The sequence below is a fragment of the Calonectris borealis genome, chromosome 1 (genome assembly GCF_964195595.1).
Source record: "Calonectris borealis chromosome 1, bCalBor7.hap1.2, whole genome shotgun sequence".
Lineage (NCBI taxonomy): Eukaryota > Metazoa > Chordata > Aves > Procellariiformes > Procellariidae > Calonectris > Calonectris borealis.
Window position 1 is genome coordinate 128,583,396 of NC_134312.1, and position 16,825 is coordinate 128,600,220.

Consider the following 16,825-nt stretch of genomic DNA (forward strand, 5'->3'; position numbering starts at 1 on the left):
AAGTTCTTGTAGCTTGCATCTGCAACCACTCAAACTATTGGGTGGATATCTGTTGCACTCTTCCATTCTTGTGAAGGTGAATAGCACTGAGCACAGCACAAATACTAGGGCAATTTTAGTGTAGTGTAAAGAATGTTTCAAGCAGTTCTCTTGCTACCGCTTTACCAAGTTATCCACAAGACCCCATATATCTGATAAGAATGGAGAGGTCTGTTAAAACAAAAAGGGACAGGGCTTTTGGAGGATGCACCTACCTTGAGCTGCTGGACAGTATCTTCTTGTTTTAGAGAAGTGAAATAATCCAAACCTCTTTAGGAGTCGAATGAGTTAGTAACTATTTTAAGTTGAAGCTGTCTTTGAGCCCTTTTTTTTTTTTTCTTCTAAAGCAGGATTATGGGGATAGCTTCCTAAAAGGGAAATGAAATCAGAGCAGTTTATCCTACCAACCTTAATGGAGAGGTAGGATAAACTGATTTTCCTACTGACCTGTAGGGCAGATCAGTGTGGAAATGATCTGGCTTTAGAGAGATGCTAATTGCTTCAAGTGTTTAACATGCATGTTTAACTTACATTTGGAAGAATATTTGTCATATGGAATAGACATAAGGTATTTTAAAAACTGAAATTGTGAATACAGACTTTTGGGTGAAATGGTTTGAAAAGCCAAATACTGCTTATTCCTGAAAGTTTCAGAAAGTGTACATCATTCATTTTGGCTCATATTCAGATTTATACCTATTCTGTACCTGATGAAAGTTAAATTTGCTTGTCACTTCACCATCAGACAGCCATGCAGTGTCAACTGCGGAAAGGCTGGCTAGTAGTAAAGGACCTCTTTCCCTTTAATTTTTATACTGTAAGCTTGATTTTATAAAGCCGCAGAGTTGTTTAACATGTTTCTGCTGTGGCTTGTGATCACAGGCTCTGTGAAAGAGGGCTCTAGCTCCATCATCACAAAATTGGTCTTTTTATACTGAGCTGCGTGTAACAAGTCATGCATGTTCCAGCCAGGAATTGCGTTAATCTCATCGCTTGGATCTGTAGTTTTCTGACCTGGTACCAGACCAACAAAAATAGACAAATGTTATGACTGGTCACCTGAATACTGACAACCTGGCTTTGCGGACGATGTCATTGAGTAACCAAGGTGTCAGGACTGCAAACACAGTTTTCCTTAACCTACCAAAGTCATGACTGAAAGCCTCTGAGAGAGAGGTAAAGCATGGTCTTTAGAATCCGTTCGTGCTGTTATATAGCTGTGAGTGACCTATGAGAGACTGTAATTCATAAAGCTTCTAATTTAATGTTAAATTGTTAGAAAAATCGGTTTCCAATCCTGTCCTCTGCCCAGCACACACAGGAGAGCACGAAAATTATTTGGCAGTGTGAAGCGGAAATTAATATCATTTGTGGAAAAGTTCACTGTTGGTGGCTGCCCTTTTACTGCTGCTATCTGTAGTTTCTCAGCCTGCCCTCTCTGGTGTTAAAACACCTGATTTGGTGCCAGGCTTTCTGTAAGGAAGAGGACACTCTAAAGCTTTTATCTAGTAAAGCTATTGGATACTGTTCAAGTACTTTGAAGCTGTACAAGAATTTTGGCAGGAATGCATCAGTGCATTTTAGGATGAACAATTGTATTCATACTCTGGTCTTTCCATTATCTGTTTTGGCTTGTCCTATTTCTGGCCTAAGATTATGGAACAAGTGGGTCTGAAATATCTAGACTTCCTCATGGAGATTTGCCATTGAAGCAGTTCCACAGACAGGGCAGCTACAGCTTTATCTGAGTGTTAGTTGTTTAAACATTACCTTATACTACCAAAGTTTCTCTCTGCAACAGTTATAACATAGACCTTACTTATGGAAAGAGGGAAACTCATAGCTTTCCTTCCATCAGACTTTTTTTGTATCCTATTAGTATTTTTTGTAGAGAAGGCTGAAGCCAGTGCAGAATGAAAACATTTTAAAATGTCTGTATTTGTATAGTGTCTAAGGCACATCTCCCCAGAAAGTCAGTCTGGGGCTAAGCTGAGATAAAATTTTTCATCTTAAAATAATGTTAATAGAGGACTAATGTGGCCTTAAAAGAAAACAAATTATGTTGCAGAAACGAAAATCTAATTTCAAAGTACTCTTCCCTCTCTGCCCCCAAAAGCAAGAGGGGAAAAAAAGAAAAAAAAAAGGAAAAAAAGAAGAGAGGAAAAGCTCAATCTAGGGTTTATATGACATCAGTATATATACATATATATAGCTACGTATACATATGTGTGTGTGTATATATATGTTTTTGGCACATGTTTTTATTTTAAGGTATCTTTTCTATTTTGCTAGGAGATTGGATACAGCAATTCCTCAACTATGGCACACTCAAGCATCTATAGAGGTACACATATGGTTATAGATAACCTCAGTGTATTAATATGTTATAATTATATTGGAATAAACATATATAGATAAAATAAATACAATTAGTATAATGTTATGTATAGCCTCTTAATATGATCTCTTTTTGTGACACCCTAATGGGTGGGTATTTGTGCAAAGACTTGTCAGAAGATATGACAAAATAGGCAAGGTTCATGTTACGGTTCCTTATCTTAACAAATTCTCCTGGAATGATAGAAAAGACAGGCATGCTGCATCCATCATATTTTATAGCAATTAGTCACGTCACAGAAATTTACGCAGTCAGGCCACCAAAGCTTAACTCAAAACTTCAAAAGTGGAAGTTGATGTTTCTGGTGTGTAGGGAGTATGTAGTTCATATTTCTCTATACTGTGATAATCTTTTGCATTGCTCTGTATTGACTCCTCTCTGTTCCTTGTTTTTTCTGTGTCTACTCTCTCCTTATTTCTGTCTTATTTTTTGTTCCGTTTATATGCGCCTGTCCACTTCCCTCCTCTGTTTCCACTCCATTAGTATGTGTTTGCTGGGGATCCTGAAATGAGGTTTTCTCATCCCCTTACTCAACTCCGTTTCTTTCTAATCCAGGGTTTTTCTTCTAGTTCAAGGTGGCCAAAGTGAGAAGAGGCTGGTAGTAGTCAGGCCAGAAACAGTGTTGCATAGATGTTCGTGCTTCCCAGTACCATTTTCTTTTCTTTCTCAACTGGTCATTTTGGGTGCAAGAGTTGTAGTGAATGTAGTATGCAGGCAGTCTTTGCAATAGATGTTGCTTTTTGCACTGTTGTCAGTTATATGGGCTGCTAATAAACTTACACAGGTCATTTAAATTGAAACTAGTGCTAGTTAGTATGTCCTTTTATCTCTGCAGGAAAAGGAATACTTCTTTACAGGTATAAATACGCTTTGCAATCATTTTCTTATGCAGAAAAGCGTGTTACAGAAATTGTCTATGTCCTATCCTGTAATGCTTTTCCATATATGCAGTTATCAACAAAACAGAAATCTTTGATTCAGTCAGTGTATTCAATACAGAGTATTTTCAAGGTTTGTCATATAAAAACTCACCAGAGACTTAACAGAGAAATCATACAATTCTGGTTATTTTTAACTTTTGTTTACAACACTATTACTGTTAGCCATCACAAAAGTCTGTCAGGAATATTTCAGAAGCAGGAAACCTGATGTTTAAAAGTTGTTTTAGAGCTTTTTTCTCCTCTTTCTACCTTAAGAATGGCTTAATTCTTTGGTAGCATAAACAATTAGTTTGGTTTTTTTTAAGTTTCTGTTGTCATAAATCACTCATTCTATAGCTAATTCATAGCATGGTTGACTAAAAGGAGTGAAATTTTGTAGTTCTTGCACAGCTTCAGCTATCTCTGAGAGGATGGCCAAGCTTTTACTTCACTGTGAAATGGTTTGCTGAGCAGCCACCCAAGTAAATCAAATAACTGCTTAAAAATTCAAATGCTATAGCCCTGAATGGATGAAGTGCAACAGTGTGCCTTTTATGGAAATATCAATAGGCTCAGACGACTAATGTGATTATGTTGTTTTTACTCTGCAAATGGACAGTAGTTTCTTTCAGATTTATTGATAGCAATTCAGTTTTTTAGAGCAAACATTTTTAATAGGGAGAAGCCCAAATCAAAGTGAGAAGGTGAAGAAAAGTAAGGGAGACATTCAGGCTAATTATGTGAATAGCCATTTGCATGCGTAACAGTTGATTTATGAGTGTAGTTAACTCTGAAATTTTACAAGTTCTATGTGGTAAACCGAATGACAGTTTGGTTCATATTTTTTTAAATCATGACTGTGGTCTTCAGTCTTTTTGAAACTTCTGACTTTAGTGAATACTTACTGCTCTGGACTCCTGCAAAAGTAAGTACGGTGTTTCCACTTCAGTGGAAGTCTCTTGTGGAAGGACTCATTGTATTTTGACTGGTGTAAATAAATATATCTTGCAACAAAGCCTGTTCTGAATGTCTTGCAAGTGAATTCAAAGCATAGCAATGAATTTGTGATGTAGGAGCAGGAGCTAACGCTGAGAATCACTCACCTTGTGTAGGAGCTATCAAACATCTCTTCGGCTGGAACAGCGTTAAATTCCTGTTGAGCTGGTTGAGATTCAAACTGGTGACCTGCAGATAACTCTCCCTCCATAACAATACTCAGAGACATTTCTTCTTCAAGAAATGTTGATCTCGCATCTCTGAGAAGGAAGCTCACTTTCTGGAACAATTTGTGTATTAAACAATAGTCCGGTATTTTTGCAGTTTGTTAGCTAAGTTTCTCAGTAGTATAAATCTCAGCTTCTAGTAATTGTTAAACCTGGAAATATGAATAGCAGAGCGTACTTAAAAAATACTGAAGTTTATGATCCATGGATTTGCAGTAGACCTTTTCCCATGCTTTATAGTATATACTCAGTTTCATGTTTTCTTGTATCCTTTCTGGCTCATTTTGATTCCCAAAATAGGATATAACAGCCAAAAAAATTTTGCATCATTATAAAACTGCTTTTAGCAGGGCCAATGCTTAGAGTTTATAAATCAGGAAATCTGACAGCGTGCTTGTTCACTGCAGGCTTTTTTTTTCCAGCCACAGCCTATATTTCACAAACATTCAGTCAGTAATCATAGATCATATGTCCTGGTAAGAAAGGCATTGTCTTCATAGCTTTCCGTACTAACGTGATACTTGTGATGATCTCAGGATTATCTGTGAGGCATGTAAACTCATTTGTGTTTGCAACTTTGTTTCACCTAGTATTCTGCAGAACTCTTTGGAAATTATTACTTGTTGCATAGTAGCATCATTCCTGAACTTATCTCACTGCTTTGAAAACTTACTTCTCTTGTAACTTTGTTACATGGCAAGAGCTGCTTTTAGTTGCTCCTTGGAGTGAGAGAACCATAAATTCCTAATGAAGTATTTACTAGTATCTGATGTGGCCTTTCAATATATAAAAGAGGCTTATATGAAAGATGGAGGGAGATTTTTTACCAAGGCCTGTAGCGAGAGGACGAGGGGCAATGGTTTTAAACTGAAAGAAAGTAGGTTTAGATTGGACATAAGGAAGAAATTCCTTATGGTGAGGGTGGTGAGACACTGGAACAGGCTGCTCAGAGAAGTGGATGCCCCGTTGTCAGAAGTGTTCACGGTCAGGTTGGATGGGGCTTTGAGCAACCTGATCTAGTGGAAGGTGTCCCTGCCCTTGGCAGGGGGGTTGGACTAGATGAACTTTAAAGGTCCCTTCTAACCCAAACCATTCTATGGTTCTGTGATCTACTTGGCAGAGGAATTACTGGCCAAGAATGTCTTAGCTACTTGCTAAAATGAGTATCATTGTTCCAGTTAAGTAGTCTTCTCATTATCATTCAGTTTTTAATATCTCCTGGTGTAATGTACCATGTAGCTATTAAAAGTAAATTATACTTTGTGGAGATTTGACTTGTATGTAGGGTAGAGATGATTTTCACTCGTTTTCTTTTGATTCCAAAGCAGTGGAATAAATAAGGTCTCTTATTGTCAAATACTAGTCCTACCTTAAAGGACAGAAATTTAATTATGACCGAGGTCATAGAATAATACGTGACTTGTTTTGAAAATGTTAGATCTTTGTAGAGCAATACTTCTAACTACTTTTCCACGTGGCAACTTGGTGTCTCAGTGCCTAATGTTTTAATCTCTGTAAACACTAAACTGTTGATATTGTTCCCGTGACATTTATTTTTATGTCTTCTATCATAGATGGAAGAGGAAGAACAGTAAATAAATAACACTACTCCATTTAGATGTTGATGGCTCACAAGGATGACAGACTGTAATGAAAGGGAGAAAAGCAAAGCAAATGCCGCAGCACACAAAGCAACACAAAATACATGCCTAAGAGGGAAAAGTGATTGATTATGATTTTTGAATTTTAGTAACAACCTGTATCATGCTTGCCCACAGACCACAGAAGAAACCTTATTATGCTTGAGTTCTGTTTCTAGGCAGTGTCACTGTTGTGCCAAAAATGGATTTCCTCCATCCAGGTTTCTCTTACTGCAGAATTGCATATTGCTTTTGTGTGATGAAGACACACCACATTGTATCACAATATTCCTCATTTATAGAATCTGTGGAAATAGTTTCAAACATGGATAAAACTGATCATTGCTTAAGTTTAAGCTAATGGAAAAAAAAACAACAGAGAGAAGGAATGTCTTCGTTGCTTCATTGCTTTACACTCCTGTTTCATCAATGTGAGATAATAGTATTCTCATCATGCTGGTTTTAATAAATTGCATTCCATTTCAGTACTCCAAGCTGTTCTAGGCCATCAGATAACACATCTGTGTAACTATTGTATGGCTGTGTAACTATTGTATGGCTAAATGGACAGAGAGATCGAACCAAGAATTGTCAGGTGAGCTTGTATAACTTCACCATAATATAAGAGACAATTGGTTAGCAGTCATAGCTTGTCAGCTTTATTTTTAGTTTTATTTTGCTGTGTACCTCTTTATTGTGCATTCTACCATCCAGGAGCTTTATGAATCTGTTGATCTTCTTTTATATAAGTGAACGAATGTTCATGATAAGACGGCCTGCCAAACCATTAAGTTGTGTTTTTAGTGACATAGCTAGTCATTCAGAGCAGTGACAGCAGCATGCTGAACTCAACTTTAAATATTGATTGCTTTTCTTTTGCTTTGTTGAACTTAGTATTGTCTGTATGAACTGACAAAACGTCTTTAAATTCTATTGTACATGTCTTTCCTACTCTGTGAAGCAATACAGTCCCAAAGCTGTGGGATGTATCACCGTGTAAATAAAAAAGCTTCTGTAACAAATGGTCATTGTAGTTTGTGAGGAGGGAGAGTTTTCTTAGCTATATGTAATCCTAAAAATTATTTTAGCTGGACTGTTGCAGGGAAAAGTAATCCTTGTTTTTTGTCATGCATCGTGTTTAAACAGAGTGAGTGTGTGACTGAAGATGGTTGTGAGGAAAAATTGCTCTCTTGGCACTGTTATAACAGTTTAGTTTCTCGTATTTCTGAGATTTTAAGATCTTCCAGATAGCAATCTTTATAAAGGTGTCACATTGCCATAAAAGTATTTGCCTTCCTTTGCTGCAAGAGCAATCCAAAGTCTTAGCTGGATTGATGTGAGTGGTCTGACATTTGTGGGATGAGTTGGTTAATTGGTTTTGTTTATTTGAATGGTTAAATAAATGGAAACTTAGTGTACAAAATTGTTCTCTTTATTATTCCCAGTATCAGTATAGTGTGATGACTTTAAACCATTTACAGTCAGTTTAATATTCTACTGCAGGCACCTTTGAATTTAAGCCAACAGTGGTTCCAGAGGCTGCTCAAGGATTAGAGGTGAGATTACATGATTGCATCTGTAGCCAGGTCACATGCCAGGCACGTTACAAGGCTATAATTGCATGCAGATGTCTGTTAAATACATGTGTGGAATGGGATGTTAAAAAACATGTTTTTGCTTAGTTAATCCTTTATGCGAAGCAACTCAGTTTGAATCATCATCTTCAAATTTCATGGTTTTATACAAGCTTATTTACAAAAATGTTGCTATTTAACAGCTTTTCTGCTGTATGTTTGCAGTCATTGTAGGAAGCACCGCAGTAATTATACACCTTAACATCCGCTTGAGTATTGAAATACAGAAGTGGAATTGGGATGTGATCATGTAGTAATGTAGACTTTGGCCGAAATAGTATTTATTTGTTAAAACCACAGTGTTGGGCAAAAACCAAAAGATATTAATACCTTGTCTAATAAAGTGCTTTCTAAATCTGTCGGCTGAGCTAATTCCCTTGTTGTCTTCTCATGTTTTACTATTGGCATGCAGTGTATGGAGGGTATTCTAGCCTTTGGAAGCATGTAACCAATGTGTCAACGGAGATGTAGAAGGTATAATCGTATCAGCGATAAAGAGCTGACTGCCTATAATCAGTTGGTCCGTCATAGTTTTCAGAAATAACTTTTGTAGAGAACAGTATTGCATGGACTGTGGGGAAGTGACGTGGAGTTTGAAGTACAGTTTCAGTTCTGACCTCTTGCTGGTGGTGTACCTTCTGAACTCAGCTAACAGTCAGCTTTCTTGCAGTGCCACAGCCATGTTCTCTAACTCCAGTATTGACAGCACTTGGCAAAATCTCCACCCTGATTTAGTGCTGTTCATATAAGAACAGCTTTGGTTCTTTTGTTCTAAGTCTACTTCAGGTGAAGGTGCATTTTTGTTATGGCTTTAACTGATTGGTTGGCTTACCTGTGCTGAAAAGGGGGAGGTGTTGTTCCTGGTCCCCTTTCCACCCTTTTTTCTTCCTTTCCACAGTGCTGTGATATTCAGTGGGCCACGCATTGTGCAGGGTAAGCTTACTAAACTAGGAAAAAGTGTTGTTTTTGTTTTTTGTTTTTTTTTTTTTTTTTAAGTTAGTTTAGCAGGTTGAGTTAGTTCAGTTGAGTTGACTGGAGTGGGAAGAAAGGTAGAGAAAGCTGTTCAGTTGTGTGTGAGTTGTAACTCACTACAACTGATCTCATGGCTTTTTCATGCTGCCTAATATGCAGTAAATCTTTGTGTCCTTGGAAGACTGTAGCCAAATCTCTAGATGACTCTGGAGGCAGTGGAAGTTTGTCCACATCTATTCTAGAAGGTAAATTGACTTCTGCCCTCTAAGCAGTCCTTGCTTATAGGGTAACTTCATTCAAGAAACTGTAACAAATGTGTAATTGACTGAATAGTTTTCAATTTATATACATGTATACGTAAATAAAAACTTTAAAATCCTTTCCCTGTAAGACAGTTTCTAGGGGCTTAACTTGCCCAAGTTTTTTTTTTATTCCCAAATAATAAAAAATGCTTTGGACTAGTTGCTGAATTTGAGTGCTGAAGCTGGAATAGGTGATATTTTACTTTTGCGAGAAGTGGAATGTTTTCACTGTCTTTCTTGGACCATAGGGTTTAATAAAGATACTTCTAGTAAGTGCGCTAATCTTTTAAACGCAGCTTAAATCTTTGTTTGTGTTATAGTAGTACAACGAAATAATTTTCACAGTTAGGAAAATAATAGATTATTTGGAGAATCTGTTATGCACTGTGCCTGGTAAAGGAGAACACTGTAGTTCAGTACCTGGATGACTTTTTGGTAAGATTATTTCCATACTACAAGATGTCTTGAATTTAGGAATCTAGAAGTAAGTAGTCATGAAACATGAACACCCTAATATACGTTATTAATAAGCAACTAATTTCTTTCAATTATATATATAAAAATTGTGATCTATATAAAACTTTTTTTTTAGTTCCTAAGCACTCTGCGTACTCTAAGTTTGCTGTATACTTTAGTAATATTACTTTGTAGAGCAAGTCTAGTAATGCTAGGTTCTTTGTTTTTTGAACATGAATGGTCTGTGTCCTTCTAAAAGGCTTTTCAGACTAGAGTAGATCTTTTTTCAAAAAGATAGAATAACTTATTCTTGAGACCAACTTCAGCAAAACAAATAAGTAGGAAAAATGCAATGACCAAACTGAAAAAGTAATTTCAAGAACTGTAGCTAATGTGATCAAACTGAGAGAAACGTCTCATGGATTGAAATTACCTCAAGAAGAAATACAATTCATAAGATGCACTCACAAATTCTTTCCATTTAATAAATAAATTTAGAACAAAAGATTTAAAATGTCACTCAGATTCAGAACTCATGCTGTGCAGCTAGTTAGTCTAGCATGGCTTTGAAAACAAAATAGCATGTTTTAGTAAAGCGATTAGAAATGAGTGTTAAGCTTTTATTATTGTTCTTCTGTTTAAAGAATATAATATTTTTCTTTTGGACATAATCTTATTTTTATTTACCCTGCCATGTTTGGTGAAAGTAAAATTCTGTACTGATCTAGATTAATTAAACTGAATTTTAGAATTTCGTATCTTTTTCTGCTTCCTGTCCTCATTCTTCACAGTTCTCCCTCTATTCACTACCAGAGAAATAAGGAAAGTTCCTGTTCAGGGAGGGTATTCAGACTGTTACTGCTCTTCTATTTGGTTCAGAACAGAATAAAGTTCTGAGTAGCACTGATAGTGTTACTCAGAAGTTTTATGCCTAAATGCCAGTAGCAAGTACAAACAGCAATAAGTTGTTGGTATTGGCAAATGATATTTAAACATATAACAATTAGGAATTACTGTCCTGTGTTTGGATTGTATAACTGTTGATTGGATTTGCTACTTCCTATTTACTGCAAATGACTTGAAATATCTCTAAAGTCAAAGTCATGTGAATGCCATTCAATAAATCCACTTTTTATCTGTAGGTATCAGCATGCATTTGATTAGAAGTCAGGACAATGAAATTTAAGGATTACATTTGTGTAGTATTCAGAGGAAAAATTGACGTTCTTTACCTGACTGTACTTAAATCCATTTGTGTTTTCTCATCCTTGTAATCTAAAGATTTAAATAATCTTTTAAGATGAAAGAATTTACATAAAACATATAGAAGCAGGATGCCTTTGAGGTTTTGCTTTTATAAACTGATTTGTTTATTATTGTGTTTTGTCATGTTGGTTTTTTTTCCTTTTATCCTTCAAGGCCCAACTGTTGTCATTATAAAACTCTTAACAATTAACTTTAAATTGATGAGGCCTGAGAAACTGTCTTCCAGGTAACCTGTTTTCTGGAAATTCACTCTGGAATTATTTTAGTTGCTGCATACATTGTACTTGCATGAGTGCACACCAGTACATAATTTATAAACTTCCAGATACTACATATTGACCTAATTTATTTTTCAATTGAATCTCATTATTTATGATTTATGTATCTTCATTTTAGGTGATTTAGTGCTTCAAAAATAACAGTAATGAGATGGATTTCCTTCTGTATATATTTGAACACATCTGTGGGGAGTGTCAAGACCATAGTAATTCTACTTTTTTATTCATTCTTTCAGAAAAGAGGCATCAGTTGATTGATGGAACTGTTGACCATTTTCTTAACTTGCAAGGTACACAAATGGCTTAAGGAAAGATTAAATTTAAGATACCGTTTTCCTGTATATATAATTTGGCCATGTAAAAGGTGTGAAAAACTGATTAGTGTACTTGTTTAGGACTTGAGTCATGCTTTGCTTAATCCCCAAGATTCATTAGTGGCTCCCGAGGTCGCCTCTGTGTGTTAACACAGCAGGGCCAATTCTGCAACAATATCCTTTGGTTTTGCCATTAGAACTGCCGTGTATGTAGTAATGTTAATTTATTCCATCCTTGTGAAATACTTTTCGTCTACAGTTTGGGTATCCTCAACTTATTTTTGAAAGTTACAGATGAAATGGCTTGCTTTCATTGTGACTTTGGGTTGTTTTTTGATGTGTTCGGCTCTGTGAACTTTCAATAATTATAAGGCTGGTAGTGTAGTGCAACTCGGCATGTCCCTTAGCCTGTGCACGCTGTGAAAGAAAGAGGCTTTGAAGGATTGCTTTCCTAGTCTCTTCTGGCTCAGTAGGAGCTCTTGTTGTCTAAGCATCTTAGCTGTGTAGTCTGCGCTGTAACTCTTGGCTCTCTGAACAACTTGCTCTTCCACTTGCCCGGTGCTGTGGAGCACCATGGGAAGCAAGTATTGTATTCCAGCCAGTTTGTGCCTACTTAGAGTGGAAAATGTGCAGTCAGTTGTAGGCAGGTCAAGCAGAATAGGCAGGACAAAATGCTGGACAACGGGTAGGTCAAAATGCTGGGCTCCTAGAATATGGCAGTAGTGAATTTTGTGGTATTGGCTGAAAAATAACAAATTTCCACAGTAGTGTAGCCATGGAATCCAAGGAGTTCTGAATGATTGTGTGTTCGTGCTTCTAAAGACAATTATGTTGGGTTTCTTGTAGACTTTTCAGGGCTATCTTTGTAACTGTAAAGGCTAGAAGCTTCAACTCTTCAAAATGAGAATGGAAATTTCTGTTATCCATTATTCGTGTTTAGAAGAGAACTCTGTGATAAAATTCATAGTTGGCCAATAACTGCCAATTACTTTGAGTGTTACACCTCTACTCACTGCACATATTCAGGAAGTGTTAGAAAAACATCAAAGAAATGATTAATTTAGATTATTATAAAAGTGCTGTAGAAAAACATTGTATGTATGGATGATGGATCTCCAGTCTGCTCACCCATGTTACATTTTAATTTGCATTTGAAGAGAGAAGTGATGCAAAGGCTTTTGCTCATGCAAATGAAATTCTTAAAATTATCATCTTCTGTTTCAAATTTTCAGATACTGTCATTGTTATTCCACAGGGGTTTTAACTGCAATTTATTTTGGTAGGGTACTCCTCCATTACTGCGCTTCATCCCCTGCCTCCTGGGAAAAGGACAGTTGTCTAGAAACACATGGAGCTTGATTGCTGTCAGGTTTTCTTTGAGAATTCTTGTGGTGGTCTGCCTTTCAGAGTATGATGTTTGTTTGTCATTTATGAAATACAAGTTTTATAAAAGATCCCCTACTGTGAGTGTAGATAGGAAGTTTCAGCTGGTTTTTGTAGTCAATGGAAACTCGTTTCCGTTTAGAATAAGAGGGGTCTGCAGCATTACTGCAGTGGACAGAACTGCATTGTGATTATACCATGTAAGTTTATTGTAGTATTTCTTAAATCACAGCAGGATAATTCACATATCCCACTGTTCTTTAAACTTGTCTCATTTATCTTGAGAAAGAGTGTGATGTGACAGATACTGGATACTAGAATATATCAGATGTGATAGAGAGCAACCCTTCCTGTAAGTGTATCTGTTATTTAATGAATGCTAATGTCAGTTAAGAGCTGTCCACATGCAAAGTAGCCAGATAGTGGAGTGGACTTGACTTCTGGTTTTGTTGTAGTGGTGGTTGTTGTTTTGCCCCTTTTCAGAGAAAGGATGTACTCTTTAGAAAGAGGTGAAAAAAGAAAGGCATGGTTATTAAATATTCAAAATAATACCTCCCAAAAAAAATCAAAGCTTTTTTACCCTAAAGCTGACATTTTATATTTCTTGCCTATGAAAACTAGGAGTCTTTCTTAGGAAAGATTCAGGAAACTGTTGGAGTTTATTAGTGCATAAAGGTATGCGTACATTTGTGCTGATCTGTTGTATTGCTCTAGACTGCTATTAGAAGTTGAGCTAACAAACGAAAGCTGACTGCGATACCTATACTATGCCACCCACAATTGCACTGAGGTTGAGATAAGCATGATTTAAACCTTGGGACTTTGAGTAGCTAATATAGTACTTGAACGCCAACTCTGCTGGTATCTGACTTTCATTTCTGTTTTTGAACACAGCACTACATTCTCTGCAGTTAAGAATTCAACTGAGTAGTAATGTTGGAAAGGCTTTTGAAGCTTAGCAATAATAGATTTGTTACAGCAGCTATGCCATGCACCACCTTCATGCGAAGTCTTTGTGAATCTTTACTTAGACTTCAGCTGCCTTTTGATTACTGCTGTCATCATGAGCCACAAGTGAGAAAAGCATTTGTTGACTCAGACGTTATTTGCCTTCTAGTAGTCCTTGGGTATTGAAGTTGAGATAGAATCTTTTCGCTGTTGAAGACAAGACTCCTGAAATAGATAATGGGTTTTTTTTGTCACTAATTATGTTAGTATGAATATAATAGGTGCTTTACAAAAATATTAAATAGATGCTTATCATAATCCTGAAAAGTACTCTTTAAATTCTGTTTAACTCTTGTTGTGTTTCACAAAAATTGCTTCCAACTTCTTGGATTTGTAGTGATGTAAAGAGAAAAGAGTTTAAGCCCTATTACTAGAGGAGTATTTTTGGATAATTGTGCTACTTAGATTTTCAGTCTGTTATTTCTAGCATGTTGTAAATAACAAAGACATGCATGCTTTGTGATAACTTCAGACTTTTCTACAAACTGTTCAGAATTTCACTGGGAGTAAATATGTAACAGTTCCATTTTGTGCAGGTCAGATTAATTTAAGTTATGCCTACATGGTACCACAATGGGACTGTGTAAAGACCTGAACTAGCACATTCCAGTGAAATGTCCTGTAGACATACCTGTGGTATGTTAAGTGTTTTAATATTAGAATTTGAGACATTCTTGTGTTTAAGACATTGTCTCTCGTGATATCTATATCTCAAAATGTAATACAGTAATTCTTTTACACATGCAGCTGGGGAAGGAGGAAAAGTTGTTCTCATAGCTTAAAAGATAATTGATTGTGTTTTCTTTCTTACAGAAAATGCCAGAAGCCTCAGAAGACCATAATCATTGGAAGGCCTGTTGACTTCCATTTGTTGGTAATCTGGAACATCATCAATCTGGCATGGCGCAGGGCAGTCAACAACTCGACGTGCAGGTACTCCATGATCTCCGACAACGTTTCCCTGAGATACCTGAAGGAGTGGTATCTCAGTGCATGCTTCAGGTATGGTAAAGAGTTTTTAAGAGTTTGTGTATTTTATTTTTGTAGTATGAAAATTCTTTTTAGTAAATACATGGAGCATAGATTTTCATTCTTCTGGTTTTATTTTGAAAGGCTGGAAGACTCCAAAACTTGCATTTTTGTCCTGTCTTTTATATTCAAAGATTTCATCATTCTTCACTTATGTTTGTGGGGTTTTTTCCACTGACTATTCTTCCTTGTCTATGCGACCTGTGACTGTATGCATACAGGGAATAAGGAAAGTGGCTAATGGGATGATTATTGATCATAGAATCATACAATCATTAAGGTTGGAAAAGACCTCTGAGATCATCGAGTCCAACCATCAACCCAACACGACCATGTCCACTAAACCATGTCCCTAAGCACCACATCTACACATCTTTTAAATGCTTCCAGGGATGGTGACTCCACCACTTCCCTGGGCAGCCTGTTCCAAGGCTTGACCACTCTTTCAGTAAAGAAATTTTTCCTAATGTCTAATCTAAACCTCTCCTGGTACAACTTGAGGCCATTTCCTCTCATCCTTACTAGTTACTTGGGAGAAGAGACCAACACCCACCTCATTACAACCTACTTTCAAGTAGTTGTAGAGTGCGATGAGGTCTCCCCTCAGCCTCCTCTTCTCCAGGCTAAACAGTCCCAGTTCCCTCAGCCGCTCCTCATAAGACTTGTGCTCCAGGCCCTTCACCAGCTTCATTGCCCTTCTCTGGACACGCTCCAGCACCTCAATGTCCTTCTTGTGGTGAGGGGCCTAAAACTGAACACTGTATTTGAGGTGTGGCCTCACCAGTGCCGAGTACAGGGGCACGATCACTTCCCTATCCTGCTGGCCACACGATTTCTGATACAGGCCAGGATGCCGTTGGCCTTCTTTGGCCACCTGGGCACACTGCTGGCTCATGTTCAGCCAGCTGTCAACCAGCACCCCCAGGTCCTTTTCCTCTGGGCAGCTTTCCAGCCACTCTTCCCCAAGCCTGTAGCGTTGCATGGGGTTGTTGTGGCCGAAGCGCAGGACCTGCCACTTGGCCTTGTTGAATCTCATACAGTTGGCCTCAGCCCATCGATCCAGCCTGTCCAGGTCCCTCTGCAGAGCCTTCCTACCCTCCAGCAGATCAACACTCCCGCCCAACTTGGTGTCATCTGTAAACTTACTGAGGGAGCACTCAATCCCCTCATCCAGATCATTCATATATTGAACAAGACCGGCCCCAAAACTGAGCCCTGGGGAACACCGCTTGTGACCGACCACCAGCTGGATTTAACTCCGTTGACCACAACTCTCTGGGCTCGGCCGTCCAGCCAGTTTTTTACCCAGCGAAGAGTGTACCTGTCTAAGCCGTGAGCCGCCAGCTTCTCTAGGAGAATGCCGTGGGAGACAGTGTCAAGGGCTTTACTGAAGTCCAGGTAGACCACATCCACAGCCTTTCCCTCACCCACTAGGCGGGTCACCTGGTCATAGAAGGAGATCAGGTTGGTCAAGCGGGACCTGCCTTCCATGAACCCGTGCTGGCTGGGCCTGATCCCCTGGTTGTCCTGCACATGGCTTGTGAGCGCCCTCAAGGTGAACCACTCCACAATCTTCCCCGGTACCAAGGTCAAGCTGACCGGCCTGTAGTTCCCCAGATCCTCTTTCCAGCCCTTCTTGTAAATGGGCGTCACACTGGCAAGCCTCCAGTCGTCCGGGACCTCCCCTGTTAACCAGGACTGCTGGTAAATGACGGAGAGTGGCTCGGCAAGCTCCTCCGCCAGCTCCCTCAGTACCCTTGGGTGGATCCCATCTGGCCCCATAGACTTGTGAGTGTCCAGGTGGCGTAGCAGGTCATTAACTGCTTCCTCTTGGATTATGGGGGGTTTATCCTGCTCGCCGTCCCTGTCTTCCAGCTCGGGGGGCTGAATACCCTGAGGATAACTGCTCTGACTATTAAAGACTGAGGCAAAGAAGGCATTAAGTACCTCAGCCTTTTCCTCA

General features: G+C 38.2%; 1 protein-coding gene across 5 annotated transcripts in view; it reads left to right on the plus strand.

Annotated features, from left to right (window-relative positions):
* Positions 1–16,825, plus strand: part of TAB3 (TGF-beta activated kinase 1 (MAP3K7) binding protein 3) — a 55,716-nt gene that overhangs the window by 15,224 nt on the left and 23,667 nt on the right. For 3 of the 5 annotated variants that reach the window (XR_012677424.1, XM_075174582.1, XM_075174592.1), the window contains 2 exons: positions 11,365–11,418; positions 14,647–14,835. Coding sequence is in view for 3 of the 5 variants with exons in the window: in XM_075174582.1 (XP_075030683.1) it covers positions 14,734–14,835 (102 nt within the window). In the remaining 2 variants the exon portion in view is untranslated. Of the gene's footprint in view, positions 1–11,364; positions 11,419–14,646; positions 14,836–16,825 lie in introns of those variants that run through there. The other 2 variants (XM_075174572.1, XM_075174602.1) reach the window with 2 other exon arrangements.